We start from the raw sequence: 26077 nt of genomic DNA on the forward strand, positions 1-26077 counted from the left end.
GAAGGACCTCGTTTTTGACAGCTATCCCATGATTATTGCATTGAAAGGTTATTTTACCAGAATGCTGGGCAGAGAGGAATCTTTATTTCAGCAGCTTGGCAGAAAAATGGCCACCAAGTCATTTTTGTTTGTATATTTCTCTAAAATTTTATTATAGTATATAAACATTTTTTATAGAGTAAAAAATTGTGTTTTTTTTTTCTTTTGGTCACATCTTAGTCATTTGAACATCGTTTCTCATTAGATCATTTATTGGTCTTGATTAGAAGATTGATTAGAAGATTGTGGGCCTTCCTTGAATCTATCCTGGGCCTGCTTCATACAGAGGCATAGAAATTTAGAATGGGAAAGGAGCTACAGATTATCTAGGTTAATATCTATTCTATCACATATAGCCACTAGAATAATACCTAGCACATGGTAAGTGCCTAAGAAATTTTAGCTACTATTAGTAGTAGAATTTAAACCCAAGTAATTTGACTTTCAGTTCGGTAATTCCTTCTCAGAGGTTTTAGAGCCAAAAAGAAACTTGCTGAGTCTCCTTCTACTTAGTTCATTTCATTCATCACTCCCCACTCAGATCCTCAATTCTTGATTCACTTCATTTTTCTTATGTCCTTTCTCTCTTTTTTTCTCTTTTTTCCTAAAAGTGGAGAAGACAGAATAAATTCAAAGAAATTGAGGGTTATGCTTAAAAACTTCTTATTTTATTGTCCTTATCAGGGCCAGCCTGAGGTTTTCTGCCATCTTTTATAAAATTTATGCCTGGCATAATTCTGATTTTTTACTGCGTTCTTCGTGCAGATACACACCCAATCTTATACTGATGGCAGCAGCACTACTGTTTCTTCATGGCAAGACTTTTAAATTTTCTGGAAACTTTAAAAGCATGGAATAAAAACTTGTGAGTGTAAGGGTAGATGAAAGTAGGAAATTTGGGGGAAACAGTGGAAACACGTGCCAAGGTTTTTGGCACCCTTTAGAGAATTAAAGAATTTACCTCTTCTTTTAAAGGGAAAAAAACAAGGTAGCAGGCACAGTTTGCTCATAAAAGCGAGCAGGGTTGGTAGATATATTTAAAGATGTGAAGGCCAGGACAAATTCATTAATATAATTTGTGTCCCTTTACCCTCCAAGCATACACTCATGTTGGGAGGCGGAGAGACTTAGTAAATAAAAACGTGAAGCTTTAGAAAAGTAAGGTTTTTCATAATGTTGGTTTCTGTTCTCTGTCAGTCCTCTTACAGTTTTGTGGTAGAGGCTAAAAAGAGGGGAAGAATCAATACTACAGTACATTTGGTAGCCCATCTTAAAATGGGATTATTTGGACCATTTGAGAACTTCTGTCAAGCCAGAGTATGCAGGATAAAGTTAAAGGATGGGGCTGTTGGCCGTTCTTCCCGTTACCTTTAAGTGTGGCCTGACGAACAGTGGAACTTTTTACAGCTTAAATAGAGTCTTAGTGCTGTTGAATATATGCTTCAAGATTTAGATCTAACTGATTTCTAAATCCTCAAAAACATTTTAATAGCTTGTTAAAGAGGACTATATTTAAGACTTGTGTAGTGTTCTATGTGTTTCTGTATGTATATGTGTGTTTCCTGCCACTAAAGATTGAATTATATCCCCTGTGCCTAGAAAATAATATTTGTTGAAACAAAACAGATGATGATATGAGATTTAGCTTATTACTTTGGTTTGCGACTGCCTTTTAGGGCTTTTTGTGTGCGTATGACTTCTTGATTTTTTCCTTTTATTGGATGGCGTTATTAACTTTGACTTCATGAGACTCCCAGTTCTATTTCTGCCATGATTTTATAATCTGTGTTTTTAAAGTTGAGTTACTTTTTATGCAAAGAAAGTAGCAATATCCATTTAATAACAGGTTTTATAAGGAAGAACCCAATTTTCTTTGTTTTAATCAACCTTTCTTTTCTCTTTTCAGAGGACGTTAAGCAAGTTTTTGGACAGACCACAATTCATCAACATATTCCATTTAACTGGGATTCAGAATTTGTGCAACTACACTTTGGAAAAGAAAGAAAAAGACACCTGACATATGCGGAATTCACTCAGTTTTTACTGGTGGGTCTAGCCCTTATAAAAAGTTAAAAAGAGTGAAAAAGTAAAACTAGGATGTGATGCACATTTGCTAACCCTGGCCAAACCATCCTATTTGGAAGTATTTCTTTATTAGTATGTAGAAACTATAGGATTAAATAGACTCTTACAGACTCTGCAGAACCCCTTCCTGCTTAAATGGAATACACATTGAGGACCCAGGAAATCAAGTGATGTGCTGAAAGGTCACATAAATCAGGAGGGACACAATCAGAACCTGAACTCTTGGCTTATGACTGGTTCCGCCACTACTTACCAATATTTTGTTTTCCCATCTAACCATAGCATCATTTCACCTGAGGCCTTTTTATAGCCAAGACACTGGATCTAGTCCTTGACTGCATATTGGAATCACCTGGGGAGCTTTAAAAACTATTGTTGTTTGGGTCCCCCATCTCTAGAGATTAGATTTTGTGTGTGTGTGTGTGTGATGGAGGGCAGGGAGGGACTGCTTGGGCCTTGGGGTATTTAAAGCTTTTCAGGCACTTCTGTTGTGTTGCCAAGTTAGAGAATCACTGTTCAGAGCACTAGCTGTCCGTATCCGGGGTTCAGCTCTGTGGGAGTTACCTACATCTCTGGGACGCCCCTGGCCCAGTCCCTCCTGACTTCCTCTCTTCACTCCCTGCTTCGTGATAATTTCACTAGGCCACTGATGATACTAACAGAGGGCTAGTAACAAAATATGATCACAGTTTAGTTTTCCTCCTGAAGCATAATTTTAAGGCTGTGTTGATTCGGATATTGTTTAGTCACTTGAGATCAATATCTAGATAATGTGTAGGTCTATGTGATAAACCACTCTTTCTTTCAGATTTTTATGCATTTGTTTTGTTTCTCTAACAATTTTATTTTATTAAATATAATATTTAAAAGGCTTGTTTAAGGGAATTAGTTTGCTATGTTTAAGTTGTGGGTCTTGAGGAAGAATTTGCCAAGGAAACCATCTTTTTCTTCTTTTTTTTAAAAATTGAAATGTAGTTGATATACAATATTATGTTAGTTTTAGGTGTACTGTGTAGTGGTTTGACATTTGCATACATTCTGACATGTTCACCATGATAAGTCTGGTAACCAACTTTCCCCATACAGAGTTACTACAATATTGACCATATTCCTAATGTTGTGTATGACATCCTCGTGGCTTCTTTATTTTATTACTGTAGGTTTATAGCTCTTCATCTCCTTTGCCTATTTTGGCCCCGCCCTCCCTGATCTGCCTACCCTAAACACCTTCTCTTCTTTGTTATTAGTAACATCAGCAGTGGGTATCTTGGTGGCCCTGCATCCTTCCTGCGCCTGTGACCTTGCCAGAGTCTTCTGAGGAGTGGTTGGAAGCACAGCTGTGGGGCGGAGGTGGAGGGTACAGGGACACACGTGCACCGTGCCCTGTGCTCGTTCACTCAGCATTTTGTGGTCTCCATTCTTAGGCACAGTGTATGTAATAGGTTGACTTTACTAGGTGCTTCTCTTTTTGACTTTCACTGGTATCGTTATGCTATCTAAAATTTGTCACGCTTTGTAGTTTGCTTTTATTTTCCCAGTCTTTGAAAACTTAAAAAACAAGATGTCTTAAACATGCCTTTGTATTTATTTTAAAATGTGTTAATGTCTTTGAACTCCCATTTGCAGTTCTATATGAACATAAACCTGCTTAAATAACTCAGGTGGAGAACGGAACGTGAGTTGTTAGGTTTGTGCTCTTGTTTATACAAGACATCGCGCTGCAGTAGGAGGTGGTATTCATTTTGATGAGGAATAATTACAATAATGCTATTGAGACAGATGCCTCCAATTGACTTTATGGAACACAGCCTAATTAACTTTTTGTCTTAATGGGATGTTAGCAGTGGTAAGGATGATCAGGTTTCCCTTTAAGCAAATATCAATTATGCCGAATTGAGTAAGCTGTAATCCACTCAGCTGCTTCTAGGCCTTCCTCAAGATAGGGACAAGCCAGAGGCAAAGATGAGATGACTCAGGGATTACTGATTAGGTTCCCAGCTGCAGCTTGTGGGGCATTCACTTGTGTTGGACTCCGTTCTATACTGGTGAATACACTCATCCCTCAGTGTCCGGCATGGGACAATTTTGACTTTGTAGCCAGAACGCAAGTGCTAAACTTTTACTAGATTAAAACGGTCTTGGTAGGTAATTAGGGCTTTGCTTTTGTGTCCCACTCCAGGCCCAGAGTTAAAGGAATTAATGGATGTGTCATGATAGACTTGCTATGAATGCCGATGAAATGCCAGTTTTGGTGTCTACCATGGGGTCACTGTCCCACTGCCCCCATTCAGATGCTTCCTTTGCTTTCTTTGAAGTCTTTTCTGAATGAAGGTAGAGCCTCAGACCTCAACTTCAAATACTTTGTTCTTTGGGGCTCTTTTCTGGACGCAGGGACCTTCTTAAGGATGTAAGTAAACGTAATCTCCTATGTTTGGGGCTCTTGCTTTATCAAGCATGTGCCCTCCTTTCTGCTGTGGAGCAGGGCTCAGAAACACAGGCACCAGCTCCCTGGCTGGCGCCAAGGTCGTGAAAGAACTGCCACCATGCATGCCACTTGCCTGTCACCTGAGGAGGAAGAGGAGCAGCCAGCCGTAGGGTCAACTTCACAGTGCCTGTGACCTCAAGGAGCGTGTTGTCGAAAACACCGGTCAATCCCACTGAAGGGCCTGGAAGGTATCAGCCTCACACTCTTGTGTGTTAACCTGTGCTTATGTATGTGCACGTGTTTGTGCCTGGTGAGCAGTGCAATTCTCTGCAACGTCAGTTTTTTTCCCCTTCATTTAAAAAATATTTTATTTTATTTTTAATTAATTATTTATTTGGCTGTGTTGGGTCTTTGTGGCTGCACACAGGATTTTCTCTAGTTGCAGTGAGGGGGGGGCTACTTTTCGTCGCAGCGCGTGGGCTCCTCATTGCGGTGGCTTCTCTTGCTGCGGAGCACGGGCTCTAGGCACACAGGCTTCAGTAGTTGCAGCACGCGGGCTCAGTAGTTGTGGCTTGTGGGCTCTAGAGCGCAGGCTTCAGCAGTTGTGGCGCGCGGGCTTAGTTGCTCTGCGGCATGTGGGATCTTCCCGGACCAGGGATTGAACCCGTGTCCCCTGCATTGGCAGGTGGATTCTTAACTACTGCGCCACCATGGAAGTCCTAAAAAACATTTTACTGTACGGAAGCTGGTGTGAGTTTGTTATAAGCCACCACGTGGCTGTGAGGGCTCCACATGTTCATCTGGGTACTGTCTGAGGTGGTTGGTGCCGGTCGTGGGCATCTATTGGATGCTGAGCTGGAATGTTGTTTTCTGTGCTTTGGTTATAAAATTCATAAAGTGGTGAATCAGTTTGATATACTTGGAGCTAAATTTGTCTTGTTTGTACTTTGTATCTAAATGATAGTGTAGAAGCAAGTAGCAGGGACGCAAAGCCTCCCTTCTAGAGTCTTGGTAGGGAAGGATTTCAGAAGGGAGTGGAGCTGCAGTCCTGTTACCCCATCCTTAATACTGTTGCATCCACTGCTGCTATCTTTTTTGTGCCGGGTTCTATCATCTCCACTTAACTGCATGAGTGATGGTGTGTACATGTGAATGTGAATATAGTTTTATATGTTGCAGTGTATGTGTGTGTATTTTAAAATAGTCTATAAGCCTTTCCAACACATCTGTACTCTCAGCTCTTAGGGCAAAGCTCTAATTTTATGGTTACTAGTTGAAAAATGGATTTTAATACACTGAAAACAGTATATTTAGAAAACAGTTCTGAGAAATTTTCCTATTCTATGCCTGCTGGAACTCCTGTTCATAAATGATATGAACATAGAACTCTCTACCCTGTTTTGAAGTATTTTTGTTATTGTTACTTGCATGAGGCAAGCCACCCAATTCATCTAATGTTTGATGAGGATGTAGGATTTGTCAAGAGGCCTTGTGCAAAAGGCTCAGAGGTGCAGAGGTAACAACTTTTGAAATACTTATAATGTACAAGTCTGGGCACGTGTTCCTATGTTTATTCGCCTGACAGCTCAAAAAGCACAACTGCAAACAGATACAAAATGTATACCCTATGAGGATGCTCTTCTGTAACAAAAATCCTTAAGGGTTTGTAGCATAAACCCTTATGGCAGGTGTAAACCCGAAACCAACATTCAAAGTGTGGTTAGAGCAGCCGTCCAAAGTACAAAATTAAAGGGCCAGATACTACTATAAGGTCTATTTAACAGACCCATTTTACAGACGAAGAGTCTGAGGCCTTTTACTTTAGAGTCTCTTAGCAGTATCTCATTTGTGATTTCGATTTGCATTTCCCTAATGACTGATGATGTTGAGCATCTTTTCATGTGCTTGTTGCCACTTGTACGTTTTCTCTGGAGATGTGTCTGTTCAAATCCATTACCTTTTTCTTATTGGATGGGAGTCATAGGCAGTTGTGAGCACAGAGTGAAAGAAAGGCCTCTTAAGTTTTTCTGCCAAATTATTCTGTGGAGTCGGTACTGAGAGTCACTCTCAAAAAAAGAAGTCATAATAGCAACAACCTTTATAATTCACAAAGTGGTTTTAAATATCCTGTTTCTGATGCTAGCATCCCCCAATACCCTGAGAGGTAATTATAGTTATTTCCTATTATATACAAAAGAATAAACAGACTCTAGGGTAGAATTTTGCATTTACAGGTAATTTTATGGGGAAATGCTCATGGTTTTCAATGGGGTCCCAAAGGAGTACCCCAAAAGAGTACAGACCCGCTGTTCTAGAGCTTAACTTCTTCCATAAGATCACAGACATGTGAGGGATTAAAAAATATGATGCCATTACCACTATACTCCACTATGTTGTCTCCAGGGCCATGGCTATGAAGTTAGTTTCTCTTCCTGGAAAGAGCCATGTTTCTGAATGGGGATGTACAGTCATGCATTGCTGGACATTTAGCATTCCTGATCCCGGCCATTAATTGCCAGATATGATTATAAAAAAGCCATAGCAATGGGGCTTCCCTGGTGGCGCAGTGGTTGAGAGTCCACCTGCCGATGCACGGGACACGGGTTCGTGCCCCGGTCCAGGAAGATCCCACATGCCGCGGAGCGGCTGGGCCCGTGAGCCATGGCCGCTGAGCCTGTGCGTCCGGAGCCTGTGCTCCGCAATGGGAGAGGCCACAACAGTGAGAGGCCCGCGTACCGCAAAAAAAAAAAAAAGCCATAGTAGGGGTACGTGTTATGGTTGTTTCCAGTTTTATTTTATTTTATTTTATTTTTTGGCCACACCGCACGGCTTGCAGGATGTTAGTTCCCCGACCGGGGATCCAAGCGTGGAGTCCTAGCCACTGGACAGCCAGGGAATTCCCCTCCAGTTACTTCTTGATAATGGTTTATAATCATGGGTATATATTTCACATATAATTATTACAGTTTAAAAATCATCTACACATAGGAGTTTCTAACGGCTCTGGTCTCAGGATAGAAAAGTCTCAGATTACTACCCAATGCGATATGCCTGTTAACTAGGAAACTGTTGCTGTTAACTACCTCTCCTGTAGCATTTTCCAGCTTAGAAAGTGCTTTGGCTTGTGTTGGTCTTTACAATTGCCTTAGGTGTTAAGCAGTTGCTATTGTTTCTGTATGAAAGATGAGCATGTAGAAGCTTGGAGGAGTTTTTTTGTTCAAGATGAGACAGGTGGAATAGAAGTTGGTTTTAATTTTCCTAAATCTGTAGCAGTGTTTTCAAATTTTGCATAAAATGTTTCTGAAGTGATTTTAAAAGGTGGTGCCCTGGGCCTCTGTCCCCACCAAGGGTTTGATTCAGTAGGTCTGGATAGGGCCTAAGAAATAGCCTTTCAAACAGGCGTCCTGAACTGTGATGTTCCAAATAGTCCGAGGGCCACACGTTGAGAAACATTGGTCTAGATGATAAAACCCTGACTGTTTAAAAGCACAAAATCTGGTGTTCAGGTCTCATCCTAAGGCTGATGGGGAGCTAGGAGAGGCAAACATGATCAGATTGGTGTTTCAGAAGGACTGCTCTGGCTGTTGTGTGGACAGTCAAATGGAGAGGGATCTGACTGGGAGAGGGAGACCATCTGGCCATTCTCCAATCCAAGAGAGAAATGACTGTGGCTTGGGTTGGATGATGATGGTGATGAGCTAAAGAAAATGGGTTCAAGAAAAGTTCAAGACATGGGCCTGACCAGGCTTGGTGATCTGTTAGGATGGGGACAGTAAAGGATATGCAGAACTCATGGTTCACTCCTGGATTTTAGGCTTGGGCAAGTGGGAGGATGGTGGTGATTTACCAATACTGGGAGCACAGGGGGATGGGATGGAGGACATGTTGGTGAAGGCCTGTGAGGAGTGCTTTGCATGTAATCACCACTGATCATTTCATGGAGCCAGGAAATTTCTTCTGTTTTCAGAGACCTTCCTCCTATTACTGTAGGAAGAAGAGTCATGCACAAATCAGCAGTGCTCTAAATTGGTGGCGAGGCCAGATTTTGAAGGTGGGATTCCATTAGTTAGCCAAGAAATGAGATAGCTGGCTTGGGAGGGAGTGGGGCTAAAAATCCTCTCTAATATCTTTTCATCAAATAGAGTTTAAGGGGCTTCTCTGGTGGCACAGTGGTTGAGAGTCCACCTGCCAACGCAGGGGACACGGGTTCGTGCCCTGGTCCGGGAAGATCCCACGTGCCGCGGAGCGGCTGGGCCCGTGAGCCATGGCCGCTGAGCCTGCGCATCCGGAGCCTGTGCTCCACAACGGGACAGGCCACAACAGTGAGAGGCCCGCGTAAAGCAAACAAAAACAAACAAACAAACAAAAAATAGAGTTTAAGAATGAAGTTGTCTGATCCAACAGAAAGTCCTCATCACAAGGGTGTGAGTGTTTTACCATAACTTTATTCAGGTCCTCCTTTTGTCAGGAGATGGATGATGAGACCCAGAGAGGTGAATCGTAGTTGGTAGAGCTAGGAGTAGAACCTGGGACTCAGAGCTGTGTCTGGTGTCCCGACCAGCCATTCATATTTGTTAGGACCCTTGTCATCAGGTCACGTGAGCCCCAAGCTAGCCCTGTTGGATGCCAAAGCATATGCATGCAAATAAGGCAACTGAACAGTTTTGGTTCTTTTCGTTAAATCAAACCAACCAGTATTTTGGCTTATGGGTCAACAATGGCATACAGACCAACCCAAGTCTTTTGTGTGAAATGGACATTTTGGTTTTCAGGTTCTGTGCCCTAGAGAGCAGAGTTCTGTAAGTCAGCAGCCCCAGGTGCTGGTGGTGTCCCACCACCAGCGTGTCCCTCTGAAGGCCAGAGATTTGCTGCTCCTAGTAGTGAGCTGTTCTGAGTCACAGGGTTGCGACTATGTATGTCAGAGTATCCTGGTTTAAGGCAAAACTTTCAGCACAAAAGGCTGTGTTGTTAAAAAAGGAATTGTTCCCCCTGCCAGCCCAACATCACCACAAAACAAAAGGAAACATAACCTTCAACCATGGCAACATCAAATTCTCAAGCTTTGGAATTGAAAGAGCATTTCAGGTGTTAACAAAAAACAATCCTTTGTAGTAGAACTTGCTGAAGCCACAATTGTTTAAACAGGTCAGTGGACCACTAACAAAGTCCTTACTTAGGATTGAGTAACCCAAGCCATTTGTGCCGCCCCCCCGGGTACCCCAACTTGCCATCTGTGTTAGTTAAAATATCTAGACCCTGGATCTTTAGTAGCCAGAGACCATGATTATATTTGCATTCTTAACATGGGTGTGATTTTTATGTTGATTTTAAGTTGGACCAGATGGGGTCTGTGATACAGCTTTGGTACTGCTTCATAAATACAGTACCACTTGATGTTCCAAAATGAAATAATGAGTAAAGGCAGCTAATGTTGTTTTGCCCTCAGCTTCTCCAAGAGATGAGATTGTGTTCTGTGTCCAAATGGAAACCACTGCTAGTTTGGCGCCGAGTGACCAGAGATGGGGGAATAGCCTGGTCACTTGGAGAATTAGACACAGGATTCATTTCATTCGCACTGCACTTTCTGCTCTCTGGGCAAAGGAAATCAGAATTCATTGTGCTTTTGTGTCCGTGGTGTTCATCAGCTAGCTGTTTTGTTGAGTAGCCTGTTGTGCAGGCTTTTACAGTAACATCCTGGTGAAAATGAACACACCATATAGCTGTTACCCACTGTGAAGTTTAACGTTGAATCAGAAGAGCGAGGAAATGGAGATGGAAAAGCTCTGTACTGGTTGTTGTCAAGGTGTTGCTGTGTGCGCGGTGTTACATGCAGCACTGCTACTAAAGACCCTTTTAATTAGAGACCCCACCCAGTGAATTGGAGATGAAATTTCACGCTGAACTCTGGAAGTCTGACTGCATAGGCTGAATGTGGGGAGCACAGAAAAATGTTGAGAATGGGAACTACTTATCTCTCTACCTATTGCATTGCCAAGTTCCATTTTTCACTCAGTTTAAAAATATGTGGATCTTTATTTTAACTAGAATTTTTTCCTCTAAATTAACATAGGATTATGAAAATGATACTTATATATTAAATGGTAGAGGTCCTGATACTTGATGTAATATAGAATTTATTTGAAATAGGGCTAAATATAATACCATATTTTATAAGCAAACCTTCTTTATACATTTTTATTCCTCATTTTCATCAATAATTACTTGCATTTTCCCCAGAATTCTTCTACCACCACCCCTAAAAAGGAATTCTTTTGAATTATATCTTTGTTGATAACCCGTTATTAAAGTTTTAGATATATTTTTTTTAATCTTAAAACTATACAAAACACAAAAATGCAAAGTAGTCAGGGGTGTTTTTTGGTGTTCTTGGCTTTATAATATAAGTCTAATATAAATCATCTGGATCTGCTGCTTGTTTTGAGGGTCTGTTGGTCTTTTTTTTTTTTTTTTTTTGGTTCCTGATAAATTGTTTTCAGGCTGAAGCACGAACTTGTGCGTCTGAATAAAGGTGGAGAGAATTTTTGCATTCAGAATATACCCACTTGAAAATTGGAGATTATTAAGGAAATGACAGGCCTGGAACTCTTAGAAGCATGAATGTTAAACCAAAAGTGGTGTAACCCCTATATATGTGTATTTCTGTACAGCTAGCAACTCTGAAGAGTTTGATTTTTTTTTTTTTTTTCCCCTCCTGCAGCATTCTGAATGGGTGTGTTAAAGTAGTTGGAAACTGCTACAGTAGAAGCCTAGTCCATTAATCATCACGTACTGGAATAGAGGGAACAGAAAACAGCTCACTGGCAAATGTAAAGAGAAACTGGGCCTCCTTTCACGTGTTGGAGCCTTAGAGGTGGCCGTCCAGCTCCTTGCTCTGTGACCTCCTGGCCTTAGGTGAAGGAGGGCCCTTTCTCTTTACGGTCCTTCCTGGCTCCATCAACAGCGTTTAGGAAGCGCCCTGTGGCCTGTTACTGATAAGAGCCCTCTCGGGAGAGCCGTGCCTTCATTCCAGCTCTCTGGGTTTTCCACAGGGTCTCAGGCCATCGATTTTCTTGTCTCTACTCATTTAGGTATTGCTTCCATTTTTGTCATCTGCCTGCTCTTCCTATGCATTGTAGGATGATCTCATGCATTTTTACAACTTTTTTTTTTTTTCCCTTTTGGTTTTTGGTAGGCCTTCCCCTAAAAGGAACGGGCAGTCCACGTAGGATAAGGATATGGCTCTGGAGCCAGACCGCCCGGCTGCATATCCAGTTTCATCCTTAGCGTCATGCGACCCTCAGCTGCTCTTTACCTAATTTTTCCGTCTACAAAATGGAGGTGGTGGGTAATCCCACCTTATAAGGTTATTGAAAGATGAAGCAGGAAAATGCAGCTGTCCCTGGAGCATAGCCTGCGTTTAACAACAGTAAATGTTAGCCTTTGGGGTTTTTTTTTTTCCCCCTAAAATCCTGTTGTCTGCATTTCTCAGATTTACATTTCAACCTGTACCTCTGGCTTTCTTTTGTTTGTAGCTGGAGGCAAAGCTTATCTCACTCCAAGTTTCTCCCCGTGGTCAACTACCTCATCTCTTTCCCCTTAAGTATTTTCTTTTGTGGTAGATTCTCCTATCTCTCCCATCATCCAAGGTGAGAATTCTTTAAGAAACTCTTGTTCCATTTTTATATATAAATCACCACCCAAACTTTTCTTAAAATCTCTTTACCAGTTATCTGTCCAGATCACTCATGATCCCCTTACTTACGGTTTTACCCAAGGCAGCATATGTTAGTAGTTGGAATTCTCAGGTTTGGAATCCGACAACACTTTGGTAGATCTCAGCCTCTCCCACCTCCTAGCTGTGTGACGTTGGACTAGTTACTTAACCTCCCTAAGCTTCGGGTGCCTCTGGGAGATGAAGGTGTTATCACTTCACAGGATTATTGTGAGGCTTGAATGAAGTCCTGTCTTTGAAGTTCTTGGCAGAGCCCCTGGCCTGTAGAAGTTTTCAGGCACTCAGCTGTTACTGTTATCCTCCACCCTAACTGGTCTTCGTCTCTGTTCCTGCTGTTGGTTCAGAATGACTTAGCAGAACTGTTCCTTACCTACTAGGTGATTTTTTTTAATGACTCCAAGAACTTATATTGGAACTGACTTTAGAGGTTTTTAAACCATTCACCTTGACCAAAATCAAAGCTACTTTTTATTAAGTGCCGGTCGCACGTGACGTCTAGTTTTTACCACTCGGTGCAGTCAGGTGTTGCTGAGGCTCTGAGATACAAACACACTTCCCTAAGCCCTCCCAGCTAGGAGCGCCACAACTGATACTTGAACTCTGCCCATTCCTGTCCCAAACTTCAGATTTGTCATTATAACAGATTGCTTCCACAACCCCTTGTATAAAATGAAATAAAATAGAATATGAAAAAATAAAAAAATAAAATTCCTTGACGTATGTTTCTCAGCCAGTAGTTGAACAGGTATTTCCAGTGACTGGGAACCCCCAACTTTGCAAGGTAGCCCATTTCGTTGCTGAATAGTCAGGTTAAATACTTCTGGGTTTTGTGCTGAAACCTGATCCCTCTATCTTCTCTCCTTTGATTTTTTTTTTTTTCTTTAAAAAATACAGAGAACCAGTCTAACTTCTTTTTTACCTGATGGTCCTATAAACCTTTAAATATTTGAACGTAACTGTTGCGTCTCCGTCTCCCATTGTTCTCCTCTCCCCTGCACGAAGGACGAGTTTCTCCATTCTGGTCCCTTTCGTTTTGGAAATGAACGGTAACTACCCATGCTCTAGACACCATGCATACCAAAAGCTCGCCGTCCCAGCTTTACCCCTGTGGACTCAGATCTAGTATGCTTCACTGTCTTGGTAGCCCTGAATAGGGATAGGTTTTCCTTAAACAGCTGTAGAGGTGCCAATGGAGAGCTTTGATGTTAAGTCAGTCTACCGTGAGTAGTGAGCCTGGCTCCTTGTTTCAAAGGTCATTCATTCTTGAATTAAGTATTTGTAGAGTACCTGTATGTTAGCTCCCCCCAAGGCCTCCTTATTGGTCTTTCTCCTCCTCAGTCTCTTGAGGTCGTGAGCAAGGCTGGGAGAAGGCCCTTTAGATTTGGTTTCTCTCCTCCATGGTCTCTGCTATTGTTAGGAGGACAGTCCTGGTGTTTGAGAGCGCATCAGAGACTTTTGCCTTAATGAAAATGTTTGGGGAATTTTATTGTTTTCTCGTGAAAATAGGCTACAGAAAAATCTAGAGCACTGGAATACTTTAAAAGCAAATTGAATGTTGATCTTCTTATAGCTATGAAGACTCCTAAGTGTCAAATAATATTTTGTAATCAAATTCCTGACAGCAGCATTATCCAGGCTTCCCATGCAGTGTTGTGGGGTATTAGGAGCAAGGTCAGTGCAGCGGGACTGCCTGGCTTTGAATTCCAGCTTTGCTGCTTCCTGTCAGTGAGACGTTCGTTTCCTCACCTGCTACAGTGGGGTTAATAATAGTTCCTGCCTCATAGGGTTGCTGTGAGCATTAAATCAGTTTATCACTACAAAGCACTTTAGAACACTGGCAGGTAATGTATGCTTCCAAAATGCTGTTATCGTGGCTGTTTTATCATTTGAGGTAATAGTTTTCATTTCCTCACCCAGAAGAAGAAATAGTCATGACATAAACAGATGTTCTTCAGAAGGCAACCCCATCTTCAGTAACCTACTTTTAATTTTGGGGAGACACGTAACTAAACGTTTTTACTATACTCTACTATTAGAGAACTACCTGGATCCACCTTGTTTTTCATGGAATTTAGTGTCCCCAATCTTTAAGAACTGTTGGAAATGTGTTCTCAAGTTGTCCTTTGTTAGGGTTAGAAGTGCTTTCTGTTACCGAGATTGCGGGATTCCCGCTACTAAATGTTTAATCGTGCACAGAAATGCGTAGTGATGCCACTTGTCCCCATTACAGACTCACCCCCTGTCCTGCAGTGGGAGCATCAACCCCACTTGGGTGTCTGTTTCCCAGTTAGACATTCTGGATGGATTGGTCTCAGTGTTCCGGCTTCCTGCTCTCTGAGGAGTTGGAGTGACCAGGGAAACTGATGCTGCTTTTGCTATAATGATCTGAGGAGCCCCGAGACTATTTCAGTTATAAACTAGGGGAAGTGGTAAATAACTGAACACACTTTCTGGTATTGTTGAGAGTAATCTTGGCTTACGATAGCTTTAGCAGTGGGTCTAGCGATTCAAAGAAGACTGTGTTCATTTACTTTCAATTGAATACATACTGTGGTCATTTTTCACTACAGGGTGTTTAACAGTTGGTTTCATCCTTCCTTTTAAATTGGAGACACTTGTACGGAGGACCCCTTTTTGTTCAATACATTGTAATTTGTTCACTCAGTTGGTTTTATACAGTACCTGTCACTGAAGATTATGTCCCTGGTTTATTGAGTACCTGCTATATCTAAAGCATTCTGCCCACACCATAAGTAGGATGAGCAGGACACAGTCTCTCTTTCCTGGCAAGGCGGGGGAAAGACAGGAATGTAAATAACTGATTATAATGTAGGATGGAGTAAGACAAGCCTTATAATTGAGGTTCAGGCAGGAGGCCGCATGATCAGATCAGTTATTTGCAGTTAGGAGGCCTGGTTATATTTACCTAAGTGGTGGCATTTGAGCCACCAAGTGGTAGGATTTCAGGAGCTAGAGCAGAAGGCTATAATCTCCGCCAGGTGGAGGGAAGAGTGTGGACAAAGGCCCGGATGTGTGGAGGGTCTGTCCAGGCTGGGCATGGGGTGCCCTAGACCAGGCTGAGAGTAACTCCTTGTAGGGTCTGGAGAGCCTTGCTTTGGAGATAGATCTTTACGATGAAAGGTTTCAGCTGAGGGTTACTGAAGTCAGATTTGAGATGCTGAAAGACAGCTGTTGACGTGTGCAAGGTGGATGCAGAGGTTAGAGAGGAGTGCCAGACTGACAGTTGGGCCCATGGTGGCCATTCAGCCGTGGTCTGAGGAGGCCTTGAACCAGTGGTCAGGAATAAAAAGGAAAAGATGCATTTGACTGAACTTTCAAAGGTCCAAGTGGCTTAATGTAGTAACTGGTTTACTCTGGGGGAAAGGAAGCTGGAAAAATTGAAAATGACAGGTTTCTAGGGTAAGTGACCGGGAAAACAGCATGCTAATAATTAAGCTTTGAACATGGGAGAAGGACCAGGTTTGAGGGCTGGGTGGGAAACATATAGTAGTGGATTTAGCGACGTGTAATTTTATGGCCTTTACAAGATACCCCCATGAGTATATTCACTGAGCAGTTAGAAATTCTGGCGCAGCAGATTGGAGTGAGAGACTTGGATCTGGGAGTCAAGCCTTATAAGAAATCTCATAAGAAGACCTAGGGAGGGGAGGTCTTTGCCTAGGAGAGTTGAGTGAGAAGACCTGAGGACAGAGGGCTGACACGTGCCTCCTATTTAAGGAGTGAGTGGAAGAAATACTAGAAAGATTAGGGTCCCAGACGAGAGTTCCAGGCCGGATCAACACTGGCAGATGCTATAACCGAGAAGAGGCTTTTGAATAGGATAAGAACTCTGATTCTTATTATTGTTTTGTCTTTAGAAGTGTTTTATTGTAGACACTTTCAAACCCCATAAAAGTAAGGATAAAGATATGATGACCCACAGTGTTCCCACTATACAGCTTCAATTATTATCAATATTAGTCTTCCTTTATCTCTCCAACTTTCTGTGGGAGGAGAAGGGAGATAGGATACTTCAAGGCATTTTCAGATTAATGTCATTTCTCCCACACTTTAGTTTGTACTACTTCATGAGGACAGTTAGTTTTCATAAAACTGTAAGTCATTATCTCACCAAAGTTAAAAAAAAAAAAGTTAATTCCTCAGTATCATCTAATAAAACTTTTAAATTTAAATAATTTAAAGTCCTTGAAAGCCACATCCGGGATGCCTTTTAATTTCATAGACATTAGATCTCACTCTAAGGGCCCATTGGGGAAATGGATAGAGTGTCTTGAGGAAGAGAATATAATATACTCTCTGCAGAAGGGATGCTTCTCCTACACAGCACATGACGGGTTTTGACGGGAGACCGTGTTTTATTTTTTGATACTTATACCCTGAGAATAGCAATAGAAATCTAAGGTTGGGCTTCCTGTCCTTAGATCATATGAATTAAAACATATATCCAATGGCACTGCCACAGTTTTGCCACCTCTGATGCATGTACCATCCAGTTCCTAATTCTAGAGTATTGGTCCTCAATCGGGACATACGGTCCTCTCTGGAGACATTTTTGATTGCCATGGCCTTGCGGAAAAGGGGCTACCAGCATCCAGTGGAAAGAGGGTAGGGATGCATAGGACAGCCCCCATAACAAAGATTTAACCTACCCCAAATACCAACAGTGTAGAGGAATAGCGTATTCCTGAGCAGAGCCACCCTTTTCAATCTGCTGTTACATCACATGTGTGTGAACCAAGTTACCGTTCAAAATTTTTCTCTGTTCTTTGGAGAGAGGTTAATGTCCCTGTAGGTGTTTTTCCTTTGATCATCTGCATCCCCTAAGCAGGGTTTGTCCAGATCTTTGAGCCTGCCAAGCTTCATTCTAGGTTTTATTTTCCTTGTGTCTTTGGACTAGAGCAGAACATGGAAGTGATTTGGTTTCTTTGGGTAAGAAATGTAAGGAATGTACTTTCTCAAGACATGTTCACCAGTCTGAACAAAGTTCTCTCTTTGGAAGGAGATAACTTGGGAGTGCTATTGAACAAGTGTGGGGCTTAGTAAATCAAGATATAATGTATATATTTCTTCACCCCGATTGGAAATTGAGCAGTCATTGGTAGTAAATGGGAAACATAAATGAAGTATTTCACCTTCTTTGTTTGCAGGAAATACAATTGGAGCATGCGAAGCAAGCCTTTGTTCAAAGGGACAATGCCAGGACCGGAAAGGTCGCAGCCATTGACTTCCGAGACATCATGGTCACCATCCGCCCTCATGTCTTGACACCTTTTGTAGAAGAATGTCTTGTAGCTGTAAGTTGTTTTTTAATTTCTATTGGAGTATAGTTGATTTACAATGTTGTGTTTGTTTCAGGTGTATAGCAAAGTGAATCAGTTATACATATATCCACTCTTTTTTAGATTATTTTCCCATATAGGTCATTACAAAGTACTGAGTAGAGTTCCCTGTGTTATACAGTAGGTCCTTATTACTTATCTGTTTTATATATAGTATTGTGTATATGTCAATTCCAATCTCCCAATTTATCCTTCCTCCTAGGTTGTAACTTGCCATAATGAAATAGTTTATTCTACCTGGTGTAAGCTCAGTAAATAAGGGATTGTAAGAACAAGTCTTACAGATTATGTTTATACACTAACATTTTTTTATTTTCTTAGTGATATCGCATCCATTACCAAACTTACAGAGAGTGCTTTGCCAGTTTTAGTGGGTAGGTTAACTTGTCACCTGGATGATATGGACTATCTTAAAGAAATGTATTTATTAACTGGCTTTTTTAAAAAGGAAAAACAGACATATAATCGCATATTAATTTGCTTTATATTTTGAGGTATGTCAACTGCTGATCTTTGCTTTTACCTGTTCTCCAAGGCAAAGTGGTTTTTGTAAACAGGTAGTGCGCATAGATGTATTTGAGGTGTCAGCAGAACAGGAACTCTAACCCTTGGATTCACTCATTCATTCAGCATGTGTGTGGAGGCGACACTGGCACATGCAGTGGGCGGAGCCTTGCTGTCCTGTGTCGTGGAGCTTCCCTCCTAGTGGATGTCCAGGCACTCTCCTCCTTCATGGACCCTGAGGGTGTCCTGGAACATTCTGTGGTGGTGGTTCCCAAGCCTTGGTCATGGAGCTTAAGAATCATCAGGGATAGTTATTAAAAGTGCGGATTCTGAGGTCTCTTCCAAGCCTACCTATTCACCATCCACAGGTGGTAAGGTCCTAGAATCTAATTTCTGAGGCTTCCTAGGTAATTGTGATGATGCCCCAGTTTTGGGACCTTTATGCAATGGTAACTCTTCCTTTGTTAATCCCAGGGAGAGGACTTTTTGAGTGTTTTCACCATCACCTGAGTTTGCCCCAATGCTTACCATAAGGGGAGCTTTTCATTTTTCCTCTTTTTCTTTCTGGTCTCTCTCTTTGGAGATGTGGTGATCTGACAAGGCCTTTTCCACTCCGGCACTGTGTTAATCTCGCTCCTTTTCTTGGCCCCCCCTTCGCTATCCCAGCTCTCACATCAGCTATTTCAAACGAGTAGTAAGTGAAGATTTATGTGGTTGTTACCTTATAAAGAAGTGCTTTCCTAATAAAAATATTTTGCCTTGTTAGGGAAGGCAAGATGTTTGAAACCTCAAACTGAAGTTCCATTCATAATGGACATGCTGTTTTCCTTGTCCCCATGAAGAAATATGGTTTCTTACAAATTCTGCTTATCAGAATTCTGACCAGTCTTAACCCTCATCAAAGCGTATGACATCTCATAATTTTACATAATATGCTTGTTTGCTAGAAATCCTACCAATATAAAGTCTGTACTTAATGCTGATTTATTACTACTTACAAGTAACATGACAAATCATGATATTAATGTTAGATTGACCACTCTTCTTAGTATGTTTGTGTTGGTATAATAGAGTTTTGCATGTATAAGTATACGCATGTGTGCATGTGTGTAATAGAGTTTTGCATGTCTAAGCTTTTAAGGATTGCTCATTAGATGAAATAAACAAACTTATAAAACATTTCCAATTGAAATTTGAACTCTGTAAATTACTACTGGTTCTGTTGTTATAATCCTACACATGTATTTAGTTTTCTAGGACTTTGTGGAGAGTACAAGTTCTGGTCATGATTAGTTGCAGTTACTTCTAAAAATCATTTATAGCTTTTTTTTTAATGTGAAAGAAAAATGCTTATAAACATTTCTTTCTATACATGCTTGATTACTTCCAAAACTAGCATTTGATGTACATACTTCTGAATCTTCTTCATTCTATAAATGCTTTGTTTATTTTTCTTCTCCCCCCTCTTATTTTCAACTTATTTGAGGCTGCTGGAGGTACCACATCCCATCAAGTTAGTTTCTCCTATTTTAATGGATTTAATTCACTCCTTAACAACATGGAACTCATTAGAAAGATCTACAGCACTCTGGCTGGCAACAGGAAAGATGTAGAGGTGACTAAGGGTAAGTGAGAATCTGAATTCTTGCCTGCAGCTATCTTGGTGAGTTACTATTAGGGTAAAGAGGACAACCAGGAGTTTACGTTATAAATTTTTCTGTCCCACTGACACATATTAACCATATGGTACATGTGTGTTCTCCACCCTTAGATCAGACAAAACAATCTTCAGCACATTTTAAATAAACCCAAGACGGTCTTTGAATGAGGGAACCATGTAAAGTTTCTTAAATGTTTTCAAATCTTACTAAAACCTGAGCTAAATTGGCATCCTCTAAAGTGACCTTCAAAAGTACACAAGGAATTCCATAAACTTACACTGCTGCCAGTGTGTGTTGATTGACAATCTCTGATCAAGATATCAGCATTTTAATGGGATTTTTTTTTTTTTTAAACAGAGAATTCCCTTCGGAATTCCACAGCTTCATTAATATTACGTCCTGGGACCTATGCATATTGAGTTTCATATCTCCTTGCTGGTTTTCCCTGACCCGCAATTTGAATGGCTTCCTGTGTCATTTATTCAAAGCCTTTGGATGACACCAAGCTTTTAGAGTCAATATTAGAGACGCTATTCTGTACACTCTTTCCAGATAAAGGAAAGAACTGCAAAAATTCTTACCCTATTTGGATTGACTTGAATTCTACGACTGTTAATAATAAAGTTTGGTGATGTTCGCTCATTCCTGTGTCTTGAGTTAATGCTGCATTTAGTGGCTATTCCTTCTTGAATCTTTCCCTTTTAACTCTTTTTCCATACAGAGGAGTTTGTTCTGGCAGCTCAGAAATTTGGTCAGGTTACACCCATGGAAGTTGACATCTTGTTTCAGTTAGCAGATTTATATGAGCCACGGGGGTAAGTTGCTCTTTTTTTTTTTTTAATTAGTTTAATAAAGGGAGGTTAGGAGGTGGGGTAGGAGGACCGCAGCAAACCTGGAGAAAAAGAAGCCATATTAAAGATGACTCTGAAGTATGGGAAACAAGGAAAGAAACGTTTTAAAATTCCATAATGTAAATTTTAATAAATTTGTATTTTGTTGTTGCTTGTGCTTGCTTTTCCCTCTAGACGTATGACGTTAGCCGACATTGAACGGATCGCTCCTCTGGAAGAGGGAACTCTGCCCTTCAACTTGGCCGAGGCCCAGAGGCAGGTGGGTAACAGGGAGCACACTTGCTTCCTGGTGTTTCTTTGATAGGGTCACCCAACCCCTTTTCACGTGCAGTTGCCTTTTGGACACTGGTCTCTGACCTACCATTTCTTTGTTTTCCACCAAAAATCCAGACCATTTCAAAAGGCTGGAAAGAGAAATTACTTAGAGATGTTCTAAGATAACAGATAATTGGCATTTGCTTTTCCTGTGAAAGATGGGGTGATTTCTTGACCGCCTTAGAAGCCTAACCCTTCCAAAAGAGGCAGAAGATCTTCCCTCAATCTTGTGCTGGGAGAGGTGGGACTGAAGTCCCGTTTTGGTGTCACCGTCCCAGCGTCGTGTTGTGAAATGAAAGCTGGGCTCTGCCCCACAGAGAGGCACTTCAGCAGGGCATCGCCCAACTGCCATGCCTGCCGGTTTTCTGAATATCAAAGTGAGATAATTTTGTTTAGTCTGGAGTCATAGTTTGAAGGCTTTTAGACCTATTTTCTTTGTGAAAGGACTCATAAGTTATGTGGAAACAATTTGAGGAATGCTAAATTTTATTTTATGGTTAACAGAAACCAACCTCTTGAATTTGTGGAAGTCAGAAACCAAAGACCTGGGACCTCTTACATTTAACTCTTACTCGGCTTTCTATAGGTCAGGGTTATAGAATAAAAGCCTCCAGAGCATGTGTTGTGCTTACATGGTGTTTGTAAAATAAATCCACTCACAGACAAGCGTCGTTTTAGAAAAATACCTCCTTTAAGGCAAAGCCATCTCCGAATCCTGTGAGACTTAACAGTTTTTGGCTGGGAGCTCTGGGTCTGTACAGAGACGCCAGTTTGACCACAATGGGTTGATGCGGGCTGCATTTTTAGGACGGGCAGGCCTCGGGCCAGGACGCCCTCCTTTCAGCTCTTTCCCACCCGATGGCAGCGGCAGGTTTTGTGTGCAGCATGTAACTCAGAAGGGTGGGTGTGCACTCAGTAAACCCTAACTAGGCACCTCTGGAAAACCAGCTGGCTGCCGTTAAAAGAGGAAGCCGATTTCCCCGAGTGCGGGAGAGAGAACTGTATAATCACGTGCAGAGGTGGAAGCAGCTCCGCTCTCCCCCGCTTTGATTTTTAAACACTGCTTACCAGATGGTTATCTCTTCGTCTCTGTGCTACTATCTCCTGTAGAAATTTGGGGATTAAGAAAAAGGAGAGAATTTTTTTTTTTTTTTTAAAGATTCCTCCTGTTCTCCAGCTGGCAGTGGTATCCCACAAGTTTTCCTCTACGCACTCTGCAGCTTTTGAGAGTTTCAGATGATGGGTGCTTGTGGATCCTGGCCGTGAAAGGGTTAGACGAGATTGATGAGATTTATAGCAGGAAATGATTGGCTGCTGCTTAGAGGTTTAGAGCAATTCACTGGGGGCTTGCCTGGAATATTCTTTACTGTGTGAACCCCAGTGGGCCTGACAACATCGACGGTCTCAAGCAATGGAGGTCATCTACCTGGTAGGCTAGGTGCCAACATTTATCCTCCACAGCGTGCAGGAGGAGGAGTCTGTCTTGTGTCGTTTTGTGAGCACGCCACATTTCTAGCTTTAGAAAAGTTAAATGAAAGTCTGGGATTTCATTTATTTTGTCTTTGGATGAGTTAGTGATAGTGGTAGGTTCCTCTCCCCACCAACCTATTATTTTCAAAGTATTTTCACTCACTGTTTTGATGCCAGCACCTTTCTAAGTACTGCATATTTATATCCGTGTAAATAAAACAGTGCCTTTCTAACGGATGCATCTGTCAAAATGAAGTTACTATGGTTAACAGATATAGATGGAAATCATCTATACGGAGATAGCGTTGGATGCACCCCGTGGAATCTGCAGAAGAGATGTTTTACTTTCTTAAAGATGCATATTTCTATGTAAAGCTGTTTTTCAGTTAAATAACTTTGAAGGAGATTCCAAATTATCTCATTGTATTAGAATTGTGCTACATTGACAGCAACTAAAACTCAGAGGGTTGATAGCTGGGATTGGTCATTATTTTCATTGTTCACCGATCTTAATTATCGTGGTTTTGAAAAAACAAGTGTTACTGAATGTATTTATTCATTCAACAGGTATTTATTAAGCACCAGCTATATGCCACCCTCATGTGACAGCTCTGTGTGACATAAAATTGCTGTTTTATTTATGTAGACAGAGAATGGAAATACTCTGAAATGTTCTGGCATCAAAAACAGTGTAAGAATAATAGGTCAAAAGGGCAATCATAATACCACAACGGACTGGCCTGAAGTATGACTTTAGAAAAGATGGGCAAAAAAGGGGAGGAAGTATCAAATCACCTGTAGTACAGCCGCCTAGTTGTAGCTACTGTGAACATTTGGATATCTCTGGGTGATGAGATAGCCAAAATGTTAGTGTTATTATTATATGCGTATACATACCGAAATAACTTTTTAAAAAACAGCATATTCACACACAGTCTTTAACATTGGTTTTAAAAGATTATCATGAAACATTTCAAACATTTTGAAAGGTAAAGAAAGTCATACCATGAATACCTGTCTACTCACCGTATTCTTTTTAGCCTGTTTTTGCTTTATAATACCTTACGAACACTTTTTCTGAGCATCAAATATCTTTTACAATATTGCTTTTTAATGACATACAATTTTGTTTTAAAGCTATAGCATTATTTTTAACCAGTCCTCCATTATTGAACATTTAGGTATTCTCAGAGTTTTTGCTCTTAAAACAGTACTGCTTTTTAATATTCTTGTAGCTTGATCCTTGTTTATATATATGATTATTTTCTAGCCTAACTTTTTATAAGTAGAATTGCAGGGTCAAAGTTCAGGTACATTTTAAGGATTTGGGTGCGTATTGCCAAGTTTCCCTTCAGTTTATGCTTGATTAAATGGCAGATTTGAGAAGCTCTGTTTTTTTATCATCTCTTACCAGGTTGGATATTGCCATTAAACAAACAAACAAAAAAACCCCAAACCTACCAATTTGACAATTTGATTGATGAAGAATGATGTCTCATTAATGTTTTTAAATTTGTATCTCTTTGATCACTAATGAGAATTGAACGTTTGAAAATGGGTTCATATTCATAACATTTTGGGGGCATGTAACAGCTTTCATTATATTCAAACTTGATTTTAAAAATTAATAGCAATAATTACTTTTTATTAATAAGAACTTACAAAATCTAATCATACCTTCCCCTTTGACATTTTAGTTGTGTCATGAGTTTAGAACCCAGTTGTAACTTTTAAAAAATAGTATGTGCTCATTTTTGTTCTGTCTTCCTTTCTGTCTCCTGTTTTCTCACTCTGCAATTCCTGTGCGTGCAAAGAAGAAGGCCTCAGTCGATTCATCTCGACCAATTCTCCTACAGATTGCAGAGTCGGCCTACAGGTTTGGTCTGGGTTCTGTTGCTGGAGGTGAGTCATGGATGAGTGCATATTTTTCATTTTTGTTATTCCTCTTTTTCCTCTGATTCTCCACCTTGAAATACTGAAGGACAAAGCCTCCCCTGGTCTTTCCCTGAGCTAGTTACCAGTCTGTATCTGTGTGATAGGATAATAGCAAAGGGAACTTTTTCCTCTTACCTACATCTGATCAGGGACTTAGAAGTGACTTTTTTCTCTTATTTATCTGCAGACAGGCTTTCTAGAGACAGGTTAATAATGAGGTTAGGCTGTAGTGATGTGCTTTTTAAAATTTGAACTGTCTGTGATATCCTTTTATCGGGAGAGACTTGAATGAAAACCCACAGTTATTTATTAAGGGTGTAGAGAGTTTTAAAACTTATATATACAAAATTTGTTTTTTTCTTCCATCCACATCTTCTCTTTGATGTTAACCAACTCCCCCTTACCTCTGACCTTAATTTCTTCTGAAATATTGTTATTCCTTGATTTTAGCTGTTGGAGCCACTGCTGTGTACCCCATCGATCTGGTAAAAACTCGAATGCAGAACCAGCGATCCACTGGCTCTTTTGTGGGAGAACTTATGTATAAAAACAGCTTGGACTGTTTTAAGAAAGTGCTACGCTATGAAGGCTTCTTTGGACTGTATAGAGGTTAGTGCCATGTGCTAAATTCATGAAAGGGGAAATAGTAGTCTGAGGTTTGGTTTTTCCATCTGAATGCCTGAAATGTATTAGAGAGACTGTGTTAAAATGGAAATACAGCAGATTCTCAATTATCCATGCTAATGGGCGTAGGCTGGAGGCATCTAGGGCATGGCTAATCAAAACAGCCCATAATCTGAAAGCCATTTATATTGCTCTTCCATATGTTTTATTTCTTAAAAGTAATTATTTTCATAACCATCTCTAGTGAGTTTTTAAAAGGCTTGTATTGTTTGTGTTCTTGAACTAACTCTACTCACCACCTAACAGGGAAAGGCAGCTGGGGGACAGGACAGAGCCTACTTGGGACTAATGATTCTCCTTGAATATTCCACAAAAATGTCTATCAGGCCAGTACCCAGGGGTTCAGTGCAGCGCTCGTTCCTTGACTGTCTCTTTCTGAGTTAAGGTTGCCCCTTTCCCTTCCTCTGACTCTGAACCCAATGGAGTTGATTCACATACCACTCTAGCCAGGCAGTCCTTCTCTATCCAGCTGCTTCTGTAATCATCTGAGGCTCATTAATCAACAAGAACAGTAGCAAGAAGTATGTCATCACAAATGGAAAGGATCCCACAGACCCTGACTGCTTGACCACCGGCATTGGCCTAAAGGACATGACTTAACTTCCCAGCCACTCCCTCTGTGATTGCCTTCTACAGAGAGAAGAGAAGTAACTGTATTTGCATCAGCTAAAATCCAGTATCGTGAGGCAGTTCCAGCTAAGCCACTTTGCCATTTGGCGACTGCACAGCTGACGGGGTCTTCCCTCCCTTCCCCTACCAGGAGATAGTATTTAGAACTCTGCAGAGACAGACCTTGAAGCCGTGTAAGCAGCCGTGTAAGCCTGTGCCTCTAGGCCTCTTCTGCCATCTGCTGATTCTAGTCTTCCTCTTAAGCACCCAAGTTAACAATAAAACAACAACAAAGACCCCTCTTGAAATCTCTCACCTTAGAAATGAGGAGGTTTCAAACCCCAGAGAAGTTCCATTTTGCAGGTTCTTTTGTGTAGGGAGATAACCTCCATCAAAGGCCTTTTGAT

At 41.0% G+C, this 26077-nt stretch overlaps 1 protein-coding gene across 2 annotated transcripts in view; it reads left to right on the forward strand.

The window, feature by feature from the left end:
• SLC25A13 (solute carrier family 25 member 13) overlaps positions 1 to 26077 on the forward strand; it is a 200640-nt gene that overhangs the window by 106668 nt on the left and 67895 nt on the right. The window contains exons 5-11 of one of the 2 annotated variants that reach the window (XM_024767160.1): positions 1946 to 2085; positions 17450 to 17596; positions 19632 to 19770; positions 20528 to 20621; positions 20832 to 20916; positions 24257 to 24344; positions 24828 to 24986. In XM_024767160.1, the coding sequence (XP_024622928.1) occupies positions 1946 to 2085; positions 17450 to 17596; positions 19632 to 19770; positions 20528 to 20621; positions 20832 to 20916; positions 24257 to 24344; positions 24828 to 24986 (852 nt within the window). The remainder of the gene's footprint in view (positions 1 to 1945; positions 2086 to 17449; positions 17597 to 19631; positions 19771 to 20527; positions 20622 to 20831; positions 20917 to 24256; positions 24345 to 24827; positions 24987 to 26077) is intronic. The other variant, XM_024767161.1, reaches the window with a different exon arrangement.

Source organism: Neophocaena asiaeorientalis, unplaced genomic scaffold, assembly GCF_003031525.2.
Source record: "Neophocaena asiaeorientalis asiaeorientalis breed wild unplaced genomic scaffold, Neophocaena_asiaeorientalis_V1.1 scaffold70, whole genome shotgun sequence".
NCBI classification, from domain to species: domain Eukaryota; kingdom Metazoa; phylum Chordata; class Mammalia; order Artiodactyla; family Phocoenidae; genus Neophocaena; species Neophocaena asiaeorientalis.